Genomic DNA, 13,255 nt, shown 5'->3' on the forward strand with positions numbered 1-13,255 from the left:
TTTCTAAATCTTTAGTAAAGAGGTAAATTGCCTAGGCAAAGCACTGTATAGCATTTTCTTGTCTAGCTTAGGTCTGTGCTTGATGACTGTTAGAATGGCAATAAACATCACATCCTGAACCATTGAAGAGGGAAAGCGTATTTGAAAATAAGTGAAATGCAATAATGCTAAAACCAGGAATCATTTCCTAATAAAAGATGTGTGGCTCTAAGTCATATTTTTTTTCCAAGATTCTTTGACATTTTCAGTAATCACATTGCCCATGTGTACCATGTTTACAGTATGCCTGTTTGGCTATGAAATTTAGTGATTTTTTTTTTTTTTTTTTTTTTAGATTTTGTACTAGGTAATGTGACTGTTGAGTTAGATCACATAATTTTAGAATAACACAAATGATTACGTAGAACTGTGGGTGGAAACAATTCAGGATAGAAAGTGCATGACAGTTCAGAGCTCCTGTACAGGGTGCATGTCTGTCTGAAATCAGGTTTAAAAAGTGGCCCTGTCTCCAGCTGACTCATTTTGTCAGAGGGAGTCACAGGATTAACCCTTGACATGTTCCTTTAAAAAAAAAAAAAAAAGGCAAAGATTAAACAACTGCCTTGACTAGAGCAACATTTGATCCGCCTGTATGCATTTTTCCCTGTAATATGATTCTCCTTAAGAAAAAAAATTGTGCTGCAGCTGTTACATAGATTAAATTTTTTCAAAAAATATTCTTGAGGAAGAGAAAAAAAGACTAGCCTATCATAGAAGGTAATTTGTAATTGTGATAAAGAAAGTGACTGTCTACACCAACCAGTTTTAGTTTCTTTTGGGTAAGGCAACCTCAAAAGGATGATATTTTGAAGCATTAAACTTAAAAGGCTTACCATGATGTGCAAGTAGAATATGAAAATATTTTATTTAGATTACCACCAGTTTTTTTTGATGATTACCGCTCTGTTTTTGAGGAATGAATTTAATGTCATATATATACGTAGATCCACCTAACCACCACCACCACCATCCCCATTTCTAGATACACTCTTAGTAAGCTGTGTATACCTAGTGAATGTATTATGTATTGGGGGAGAGGGGTCTTAAACACACATGTGTGGATTTTTTATCTGTTTTTGAGAGGAGGAATGAAGAATAGAAACAAAAGCTTTTAATTACTCAACTCTGTTTAAAAACTACTTCACATTCAGGTTTCAGGTTTAACAGCAAATCTTATCTTGTTGCTTAATAAACTGCTTGAGAACATAAAAGATTATGCTGTCTGACTTTACTCTGAATTTCTTTTTTACTTAAACATTTGATTATTCCTTTCAGAATAATATAGTTGCCTCTACAATAATAACTAATGAAATACTAAAAATTTTGTTGTGCTTTTAATAGCCAAGATTGCATAGTTGGAATTTAATTGTGCTTTTGTTTTGTGTAGTCTCACTTTTCTGGCAAGCCGCAGAGAAATGAGCCTAACTACTGTAGAGGGGTTTTGTTTTTTTTTTGAACCAGTACATAAAAGTTTTCTCAGGTTAGAATAATGATTGTAGGAAGAAAATGTTGAAGTATTGTCAGTGTTTTGTGGCTCTCCCATCCCCCATCCTAACTCAATTTCTGTTCAAAAGTAAGATTTTTAAATTTTTTTAATCATTGGGAGAAAAAGGAAATGTCGTTTCAGATGGTTGATTTTCGGTTTTGGTTGATTTTTTTTTTTTTTCAAGAGTAGATGTTCTGTTAGAGAAAGACTGTGTCTATGAAAGACTAAAATTTACTTGAATGGTTTTAAGGCATGGCATTGTTAATTGTAAATCAAAGCTTTTTACACAGTTCTCTAAGGATTGAAATGGGTCTTTGTGGTCTCTCAGGAGGGAGGAAGTTACAAACCACTTTGCAGACTGGCATTTTAATAGTCTGCTGTACAGTGATGTTCTTTTGCAGCTGCTGCTTAGCCTTTTCTATATCTGGAGAGTGCGGGGAGATTTTATTGTTATTCTGATAGCATCAGCTTTTAAAACATTGTGAAGTTAGCTGGCCTTATTGTCTGATTTAGTTTTATTACTATAATTTGACCAATATGTTTCATAAGAATGAGGGGGAGTTCCCTTCTAGAAAATTTCTAAAGGGAGTAGTTTCATCAAAGGTATCTTTTAAGAAAAGTAATATGCCCCTTTTTGCTGCCTGTGAGCTCTTCTCTAATTAACACAGTTCTGTTAGAACCTAACAAGGCACAGGGAGAAGAGATAGTACAGAGAGGTTTTGATAGGGATACATCAGAGAAAAGTTGCTATTCTACTTTATCGTCCACACCAAAAAAAAAACCCTGAAATTTTTCAAGTAACAAAATGTTTTTGTGTGTGAGAAATACATATTTGCAGACAATGTCTAAAACCTTTTGACTTCTAAATATAATGAATGTCAAAAATCTATCAGGTTCTCACATTATTTTTCCTTTTTGAGAAATTTAAGCATTAACATTAAAATATGAATATATAAAGTATTCCTTATAAACAGTAATGAATTGAGAGGGACGAAACCTTTTTTAGGTTATCAGCCAGACTGTACCTTTTGCCTGTTATACATACTGGCTTTTCATACTGTTTTATAAGGGAATACAAACTAACTTGTTTTTTCTATTTAATTACTGAGTTGCTTAGTATATGTTAGATGTTCTAGAAGAGTACAGTCCATATGGATGTTATGAATGAGGAATTTAAGATTTATAACTGAACATCTGCTTTTTGGACTGAACATTTTCATGAAATGTGTTCCTTTTTTTAATACGATTTTTATAATTTTAAAAAATCATTTTTTATTCCAGCTGGTTAAGAGGTACTTACGTGATAGGTCCTCTTTCTCCAGGAAGTGATTTTGTACAAGGCTTAACTGCCCAGATCCTCCTTCTTACACATGATCCAGTGTTTCCAATTCCTGATTGCTTGATCTTGTGTTTATCAAAGTTGGAAGCAACTTTAGACCATGCCAGATGGCAGTGTTGCTAGAGGTGTGTGGCAAGCTAGGTTTCCCAGCCACAAGTGCTCTAATTTAATTAAAACTAAAAACAGATTAGCAGATCTCTCAGTTTGCCTTCCTTTGAAATAGATAATCTCATATATATGACTAAATTAATAATTCCTTGGGGTGTTTATTTTTATTATTTAGCATGTGTAAGTGACATATTTTTTAATACCTTGAAGTTTGCCTTGTTCACATCCTCCACAATGCAAGGACTTAAAAGAAATTGAAAGAGGTTACTTACAGCATGAACCCTCCCTCTCTGCTCTGTGAGTTGGTTCAGTCCTGTTTTGCATAAGTTCCTTTTGAGTAGATCCATGTGTGGATGCATAGTGCTGAAGACTTATCTCTGGCTGTGTGGATGTCTGTGTGGGAGAGAAGCTGTGTGCATTAGCTGCAAACAGTAACATTTTCAAAATCAACATGTATTGTGCTTATCCTGTTCCTGGAATGGGCAGCAATTCTTTGATGTATTACTACAATGGGAAAACGGTAAGTCTTTTTTCTTTGTTCATGTAGCTTCTGACTGGTTTGTTTAATGAAAAGCAATGTAGATTAAATTGCTTTTTACTAAAACCTGTGAGGTTTTGTTTGATCATTTTCTATGATACATTTAGATTGTGTACTTCTTTGTAAGTAGTGTCAGTAAAGTTGTGTCTTCAACACAGTTTCTCAGTAGTTGTTGGCTTTTATTTTTAAAATAGTATAGAAAATAAACTTGAATTTGTGAGTTGTTATTTTTAATGCCGATTACTAGCAATGAGCTTGAAAGTACCTTTGTTTAATGTTTTATTATTTGTAAATATATGATCTATATATAAAGTACACACACATATATAGTATAGAGAGGATTATATCATGCTTTCTAGATGAAGGCAAAGATGAAAGTCATATTGGATATTCATAAAAATAACAAGTATGAAGCTCTGGGAATGATTAGAGAAGCAGTCAGCTAGTGAGGGCCGTATTTCCTGTTTGGAGTTTCAGGTCCAGAGCCTGACTTTACTGGTATACCATCTGTTTCCAATCAAACTAGAATTTTGACCCTGTACAGATTAATAAAATAAATCAGTATTTTTCAAAGAATGCATTTATACATTTCCTAAAGAATGTATTTCTGATCAATTTACAGCACATGATTAGATGTTTTAAAATAATACCTTTCTGTGTCGCCAAGTAAGACTTTTCTACTTTCATTACTTAGTATTATTGTGTTTCTGCAAAAATATCTTTAAGTCAAAGGATTTTGTATATCCTAAAAAGAAAATGAACTTCTCTGACAAGGAGGATAGGAGGGAGTTATCTTTGTAAGATATTTGTTAAACATTATAAAAATGTTATACTAATGAATAACAATCTTGGGTTTATATCAGAAATTCGGTATTTTTCCCCTTAATCATTCCCCAAGAAAGTTTTCCCTCGGGTGTTTTATTATTTACTTAGTAATTTTTGAGGGGGGTGGGTAAGGAGTGGAAGCATTTTTAATATTAATGTTTGAAGTTATAAAGAAAATGTAATCACATTTCCTAAAATAGGTATAAAATCCAGATACACTTGTCCCTACCGTTCCTACCACTCGAATGTTTTAAAGTAGCATACATGGTGGGCAAAAGTAGATTAATACAATAATTAATAAATAATAATGCAGGGATAAACTTTTGCGTACTCACAGCTTTAAGCCTACTTTTCCCCACCCTGGATGTTTCTAAGGAGGGTATGAAGGTACGTGAGAACTAATGAAAGCACTTCTTCATTCTCTGATTGCTTTGGTAAGGCCTCTTTGGACTCTGTTAGCATTTGGTTGTTGACTTTTGGTTAAGATTTCTTAATATATGATAATCAAGCCAAACTATCCTTAAACTCATTAAAAAGTATATGTTCACACTGTCTATATAAGTAGAGCTTTATTAGAACGGGAGAAGGAGATTTAGATGGGTTAATATAAGTTAAATTACTTGATTTGTATGCAGTTTTCTCTTGCCAACTCTCAAACGTGAAAATATTTTTATGTCCAATTTTAAGTGAAATAGTCTATTTAAGGGTGGTATTTGTGTGTGCAGTAAAATTAATCATATAGGACCCCTGAAGCAAAGAGACTATAACTCAGATGAAGTTTAGATTTTATTCTTTCAAGAGCACAGATCACTCTATTACAACATTTCTCTTTGTTCTACATTGCAAGGGTGGTGGGGGAGTGGGCAACAGCTTTGATCGTATTAAGTATTTCCAGGCTTAGTGTAGATGACAGAGCTGGTATGGTAGAGAAGTGTAGCCTGAAAATTGATAGCCTGTGCCTGACATAGGTCAGAGGTGACTTATGTTCCTGAAAAATGCATAAAGAGATGATACATTTATTGTCTTAGTCTTCTATAGCATAAGGCCCTGGCTTTATATATATTTTCTTATGTACATTGTATTTTTACCACTTCCATCTAGTTTTTTGCTATTATTCTCTTCAATAAGGAAATCATGTGGTATGTAATTACATTATCCAAAGACTATGTAAATACCTCAGTCTTAGTATATATTAGGAAATGTCTACCCATTGATACTTTCTAATAACAACTATCACTTTAATATTTCTGGACTCTAAGTGAAGTATACTTCTCCATTTAAGTCATGGAATTTTTATATAATTCTCATAGTGAACAGGTTAAATTTAAGCTCACTTTTTTATCCCATTTTATCAATTTATTTTAAGATAATAGGGCAGATTAATATTTTGAAATGCTAATAAGTACACATTGATTTTATTTTTACGATCCCCTCACAGGTATTATGAGAGAGCAAGAAACCCTAAGTGGTACTGGTCTTAAACAAAGTGCTCCCCACCTCTTTTTTTGTTTTTATTTTTAAATTTCCAAGTTGATTCCATATATTTTGACTATGTTTTGGCTATTTTAATAATACAAATGACAAACTGTAGGAAAAACCTTTACTCAGAGAAGAGCCTTTTCATACGTTATTATTTAAGACTATGTGGCCATATTTTATTATTGGAATATAACAGGCTTAGACACTTACATGCAGAAGAGAAAATCCAAAAATGTTAACCCTTTTTTCCCATTATTTGAAAAGTGAAAGGGTTAATGTTCTATGTGATACATAGCTTTAGTGTAGCTGTATTCTGTGCCATACTGTAAAATAGTAATATGTGTTTATGATAGAGGACTTAAACCATTTAAATATTACCTATTTTTGAGATTTAAAAAAAGCAATAAAAATAAAAAATAGCAAGGGATAATGGGTTTCTGAAGTTCCTTATAAATAGAGAATTTACCCTGCACTCAGTATTCTCATTGACATGACTGAACTATGGTCCTTTATGCAGAAAGTTAGAAAGTCTTAGAGGTAAAGGAAGGAAAGTTCTGGGAGGAGAAGATTCCTCCTGTTTTCTTCACCTGGAGGAATGGAGTTTCAGCCTCCCTCTGATTAGACCAGCCTCCATTTTCTAGGCCTTGAACTGAAGATGCTACAAAGTATTTCAGGTATAAAAATTGCAGCAAGTACAGACATGCTGTTCTTTTAATTGTATGAGGGGATTATTTTTTTCTTATTAGAGACAACACAGAAATCCAACTTTAAAACTCAAGCTTAAAAACACATTTTGAATATTGAGCTTCTTTGTATGGAATCTGGGAAAGATGAGACAGGAACAAACATGATTATAAGGCCTACTCTGTGTCAGGAGCTATGTTGGGGACTTTATGTTTACCTCATTTAGTTCTTGCATTCACACTGTCATTTATCTGTCACTAACCCTTTATGAATAAGGGAAGTGAGGTTCAGAGAAGTTAAGTAACATGCTCAATCCCAACCCAATTAGTAAATGCTTAAGCCAGAAGTGAACCCAGGTCTCTCTCCCAACAGCAGGTTTCCTCTTTTATATCATCCAGGAGCAAGTAGAGTAGTCTCCATAGCAAAGGGCCAGACTTCACTTATCCTTACTACCATTTGTATCAGAACATACTACAATGGAAAAACTGAGGAAAACACTAGGCCATTTCTAAAAATAAACGCTTTGCACATATGATCAAAACTATCAATTTTCTGAATGCTAATTAATGTAGTCTGTCAAGGAAATTTTTATTTCTATTTAAGATGAAGAACTTAGACTATCCTAGAAATGTTTAAAACCTCAGGAAATCAGACTAGCAGGTCTTTTCTTCTAATAGAACTCATAGAATTGGAAATTGGTTTAGCCATAGTTTTGGCACCTGCCTGCCCACATAATTCATGTTTTTGAGAAGTAGGGTTTCAAGTAGCTAAAATTGCATTGTAAGCATTTCTAAGACTTATTTTTGAAATAAACATTTTCAATAATAAAAGCACAGAAGCCCAGGTGAGAGTGTATGCAACTACACTTCAGTTTCACTGGGGATTTGTTGCTAATTAACATGAGAGAGGAAAGAAAATACAATTACATTAATTCAAATTTCCAGGCTGTCTGTGAGCCCAATGGAGTTAAATCTAATGTGTATGATTAGGAAAACATGAAGTCATTTAATAATTTTCTGAAGGCAGAATACTAAAGACATTGAGTGACAAGGACTTTAGCTTAAATACTTTGTTTTTCCCTTTACCAAAAATACAAGACTATACTCCAGATATGAATCCAAGAAGGTATTTTTTCCTCTTGATTCAAGTGAGCACCAATACCAGGGAGGTAAAACTATAATAGTCCCTGCAAGGAGAGTATGTTGTCACTCACTGGTAGCTTTATTAATGTTTTAGAAAGAAATTTATGTCCCTTACTTTTAGTTAATGAACTTGTTAAAGAAAGGGAGATCAGGTTCTGTACTGTTGGATCTAAATTTCCTTAAAGTGTGGGTAACTAAGAAGTGATGCTCATTGGTTTGTTCAGTGTATTAATCCTGGTATACAAATTTCAAACCCAGTCCCTTAAATATTCCATAGTTTATCTCTCAGGAAAAAATTTGTGGTTATTATGGAAATGATAGCAGTTACAATGAAGAGCTGATGAAATATGCCCAGTGCTGTTAACTTAAGGTTAATAAAAATGTGCTTAACTTAACCTAAGAAGTGTTTCTCTCAGTTGAAAACCAGTAATAGTCAATTATGCTTGTTAGCAGAAGTAGTAATTGATTTTAAGCAACTTTGTACTAAAAGCTGGAATTCTTTTTTCTTACTGTTGTTAGAAAGGACATATTACTTTATTTCACCCCTAAATATGTCTCTGGAAATTCTTGGGAGAAGATACTGTTCCTTTTATTTATGAAACTATTGAAAATATAAACATATATATGTACCTTTTACAGAAATTGTTATAGAGGTTTTTTTAGTGGACTAATTAGATGAAAAGAATCTTCCATAGAGATGGATTGTGCATACTGAGTCAGTCCCTGTACTTCAGACATTTTGCTTTATAACACCTCATAGTTTCAGTTCTTGTGGTATTTAGTACTGGAGCTATCCAAATATTTTCTCCCTCAGGCTTGGAATTACTATTAAAACTATGGTTGTAGATTGTGTTTTATGGCAGAAAATTTTTATTTAATATTAAAATACTAAAGCATTGATAATTATCAAATCTGTCATTTGTATATTAGATATTGGGGAATTCTTAAATGAGGAATTCTTTAAATTCTTAAATCATAGGTTTATTTAAATGTCTTTAATAACTTTTTCTTTGGGGTTAAGTTTGTTTTAATTTAGATTAGAGAAGGAACAAGGAAAGTGGGAAGACCTGAGTTTCAGAAACTTTAAAATTTTGCCATTTAGATTAAAGGTGCTTTTTATCTGAGTGTATACAAAAGATCAGTATTCATAGGAAATAAAGAATCCAAAATGATCATAAAAATCAATAGGAAATCACTTTTAGGAAATTTCTTTAACTTCCTCTAACACCTATGTAGCACTCTTATCTGAGTGAGTATAATTATTCAACAACTTTTTTATGTACTCTTTTTTAAAACAGCTTCTTTTTACTAAACTTGTCCCATAAAATTCAGGAAGCTGTTGTTTACGTGTGTTACTGTGTGTGGAACTTGGGTAGGTTAATCAGCAATAACGAAAACATAAATCTTACAATAGTTACTTAGTTTTTCTTTCTTAGTTTTTTTAGTGTTACTTCTTAAATGTGCACAGTTTTGAAATTATTGGCCCAGAGGTTTAATTACAATATTTCAAGGTAAGATTTGACCTGAGTTGGGGTTTTCTTTTGTTTTTCCAGTGACCTAGACTTTTTTTTCAGGTTTTAAGTATCATCTTGTAAAATTTTTTATTGCTTAATACAAAATATAGTTATATAAAAATAGGACAAATTAAATAGATGTTCCTCAATATGATTTTATATTTTTATTTTAAAATTATGATGGTAGGGTAAATTAGCCAAATGATTTTATGTTGTTATTTTGCTAGGTTGAGAAAGATTGCCGAAGGTGATTACTGTTATTAGCATAAACTTTTTTACATATTGGATGTCTACATTAGCATGGATTAAAGCATTAATGATATTTAACACATTAGAACTTAAAAGAGAAAAATTCAAACCATCTTTACAAAAGAACACATAGAAGCTTAAACATACTGAAATTTTGGTAATAATTTCTGTTAGAACATGTTCTGAAAAATGGATAAGCTTCTCCATCTTTCCAAATTAGTTGAAGGTGTTCTTAAAATGTTTGAGAGTTTAAGCTGATTATGGTCTTGTTAGTCCTTGGAGCTTATGAGAGTATTTATTTCAAAGTAATTTATGTGACTTTAAACTGCTAGTAAGGAAGAGTAATCTAAACCTGTATTCTTCTATAGTAAACACTAGTCACATGTGATTATTTTTATTGAAATAAAAATTCATTTCCTCAGTTGTATTATCCACATTTCAAGTGTTTAATAGTCATATATAACTAGTGGCTACTGTATTGTACAGCACAGGCATAGAACATTCATTCCCATTATCACAGAAACCTCTATTGCACAGTGCTCATCTAAAGCATTCCTCCCATTTTCTGTGGAAGATATCTCATATAGGACACACAGCTATTCTCATATTAAGAAAATTCCCAATTCATCTTATCATTTGGGATATTTAAAAATATCAGTCACCACCCAAGCTATAAATCTATTTTAAAAAGCATGAGGAGTGACATTGTCTTTTAACTCATCACTGGATGTGACAATATAAAAAAAGACCTCCTTCTAGCAAAAGCTTTTACTTCTTTGCATCTTTTCTCAATAAGTATCAGAAAATCATTATGCCTGCTTGCTTTGCATAGATGTTTCTAACATTAATTACACGAAGGATGCATTGGAATCAAGAGCACAGTACACAGCTCCAGCCTTTGGAGCTCAGCAGAGAGTGGATTTCCCTGAATTTGGGGTTATCCATATGACTAAACTGAACCATCCAAACAGGAAAAGGGAAATTTTTTTCCCCTCCAACTTGACTCCTATTGGTTATATGAGCTAAAACATCCCAGGATAATTATGTAATCACAATAATTATAAATGTGCATCCCTGGAGAACTCTAACACTCTTAAAAAGTCAATTTGGGTGGGTGGGATGAGGACATTAGATATGTTGATGTGGATTTGTTTTTTTTCGTCCAGGCTTAACAGTGAAAAAGAGATACTGTTAGATTTTCAGTTATGTATTTGTTCAAGTTGGAATAAATGCTGTGGTTCTATTTACCAGGAAAATTTCTCTCATCACCATTCTTGAAGGAGAAAATATAAAGTACTTGGGAAAGAAGAAAGACAGTCCCATAATAGCTACTATGAGCCTGATATTCTTAAATGGAACAAGAATTCTAAAGACAATTTCTGAGTATCCACCACATTTTAATAGAACATCTTAATTACTTAATTGTACTTTTTTTCTATTTCTTTTTAAAATATTTTGACTCCTGGTAGATTTTAATCATCTTAAAGCATACATGTTTTTTCTCTTAATTTTGAGATTGTTTGTTGTGATACAAAATCATACCTAAGATTAAAACATATGATTAGATCATTAACTAGGAAAAAACTGGCATCTGTGTGCAGGTGATCAGATGACATAAGCAGTCTGGTTTTAATTTGTGGCCAGTACTGATTGTAACTAAGAGAGACTTGCTCTTTTTGTGGAATTGGCTGACTATTTCCCTACATCTGGAGTTAATAAAGTCTTTGAGACCACATCAGTTGTGCTTTGCCGCAAGAACTCTTTGATCTGAAAAATCGAGACCGGCACAACTGGTGCTTCATAACATTGCATGTATGTTTTTGCAAGCTATGGTTAAGACACCAAAAGTAAAGTTCTTTGGCTATATTAGATATGCTGTTATGCTGTTAGATGGGCCTCTATGAGAACCATGTTTTTTCAAAACATTTTTATTAAAATACAAACTTTGTATTTATGTTGGTAAATAAATGATAAACTTACAGTAGTTTAGTTTTAACCATTTTAATTTATAAGATCTATCCTTCAAAAGTCCATTTAACTTTCCAAAGTCTATTATTTATAAAAACTAACATTAAAAATAACTTTACCTCTAAAATGAGTCCATTTTATTTTCTCTGTATAGTTTCAAAATTTTTATAAGAGTAGAAAAATCTCTTCTCCTTTGTGGCTTATTTTGGTTTTTCTTGCTTTCCTTAACAGCTCTCTATCAACCATTATCTGATCAGCATATTTTTTATTTGACAGCAATTTGTAAATCAGTAAAGTGGGATTTATTTGCTTTTGTAATTGCAAACATTTAAAATTTTTTCAAGTGTCAGCATATTCTGTTTGTAGTATAGTGTGAATTGAATGGGAATGATAAAGAAATATAAATTGATAAATTATGTGTAAATTTAAACTGGTAAATTATGTAGGTTGTTTGTGAAATGACATCAAAACTGGAGTTTTTTCATAATTATCAGTGGGAGACTTACATGCTGTTTCAGTCTATAACCTGGATAGAATTAGAGAATTTTATATTTCATACTTTCAGATCAGTGGTGATGTGTATAGTATATAGGTATTTGCAACCAAAAAACTGTTCTAGTGCTGTTTTCTAATTTTTATTCTTACTGTATTTTCTTGCTGTGTCTGGATTTACTTTACATTTTTTGTTGTTTATGATTTCAGTCTAGTTTGGGAAAATATGTAAAGGAAACAGAGGACATCTCTGCCTGTGGCTAAATTTAGGCACTGAAATTTGATTAAAGGAAAGAAATGCAAAATTCCCTCCCTGAAAACTTTTTCTTGCCTATCAGCCTATGTAATATATTCCAAACACATTTGTATATGCCTAATTATTTCATTGTAACATTATTTTCATGTAATAACACTAAGCTGGAAAAATCTGTTTAATATATATAATGAAAAGAAACATTTTATCTAACACATTCCAACATATAACCCCCCATCTAGGATCCTTCTGGATAATTCATAGGAGTATGTCTTGGCCCAAACTTCTCAGGTATCACAGGTGTGTGTTTTACCTTTGGGATGTGAAAGATAGGAAAGTAACCTGAATTACCAATCCATTAAAAAGACATACCTTTGTGCAAGTATCAGCACAACTAGCAAGAAGAGTAAAAATGAACTTTTTATCCTTTTATTTAGAATGAATTTGTAGGATCACATCAGACTACTGTAAGAAACAGTGTTTGAGGACTGAACAACAGTATAACTGCTTCTATAAGAATGATAGAAAGATGATACTATTAGCTAATACTTGGTGAGTGGATACTGTGCTAAACATTTTACATGTATTATCTTGTCTGATCTTCTCATCAACCTGCTGATACAGGTACTGTAGCACCATCTTATGAAGGAGGAAGTTGAGTCTGGAGGATTAAATTTGCCAGCAGTCTTTACAGTTAGTTAATGCCTCAGAGAAAGACTAAATGAATGTAAATGACAGTTTATGTAAACAAAAAATTTGGTTACCATTGTAATCTTGGTGTGTGCTTCCTCAACTTTTTTATTAGTGCACAGAAATATGTGCTCAGGGTAAAAATATCAAATTATGTGTAAGGGCATAAAGTAAATGTCCTCCTTCCCAGTTCTAAGTACAGATGTGTATAATTATTAAGTTTCTTATATGTAATTCCAGAAATTTTTTATGCTTACGCAAAAAATAAGGTTTTTTACACATGCTCCTATATAATTTTAGTAAGGTAATTACTTTCTTCCACTTAAGTGAACACTTAGGATTTTTATTTTGCGATGAAATTTAATGTATGTATCCTTACCAGACTAAGGAAAGAAATACGTTTCATACACTGTTCATAACAGACACCTTTCCATTCTTCCTGACTCCTG

At 32.4% G+C, this 13,255-nt stretch overlaps 1 protein-coding gene across 10 annotated transcripts in view; it reads left to right on the forward strand.

Moving 5' to 3' along the window:
- TCF12 (transcription factor 12) overlaps window positions 1–13,255 on the forward strand; it is a 376,791-nt gene that overhangs the window by 316,400 nt on the left and 47,136 nt on the right. The window contains exon 1 of one of the 10 annotated variants that reach the window (XM_045201102.3): window positions 3,301–3,492. The exons of 7 other annotated variants lie outside the window; for them this stretch is intronic. In XM_045201102.3, coding sequence (XP_045057037.1) covers window positions 3,424–3,492 — 69 coding nt within the window. In that variant the 5' untranslated portion in view covers window positions 3,301–3,423. Of the gene's footprint in view, window positions 1–3,300; window positions 3,493–13,255 lie in introns of those variants that run through there. 2 more of the 10 variants (XM_024568103.4, XM_024568104.4) reach the window with 2 other exon arrangements.

The sequence above is a fragment of the Desmodus rotundus genome, chromosome 7, assembly GCF_022682495.2.
Source record: "Desmodus rotundus isolate HL8 chromosome 7, HLdesRot8A.1, whole genome shotgun sequence".
Lineage (NCBI taxonomy): Eukaryota > Metazoa > Chordata > Mammalia > Chiroptera > Phyllostomidae > Desmodus > Desmodus rotundus.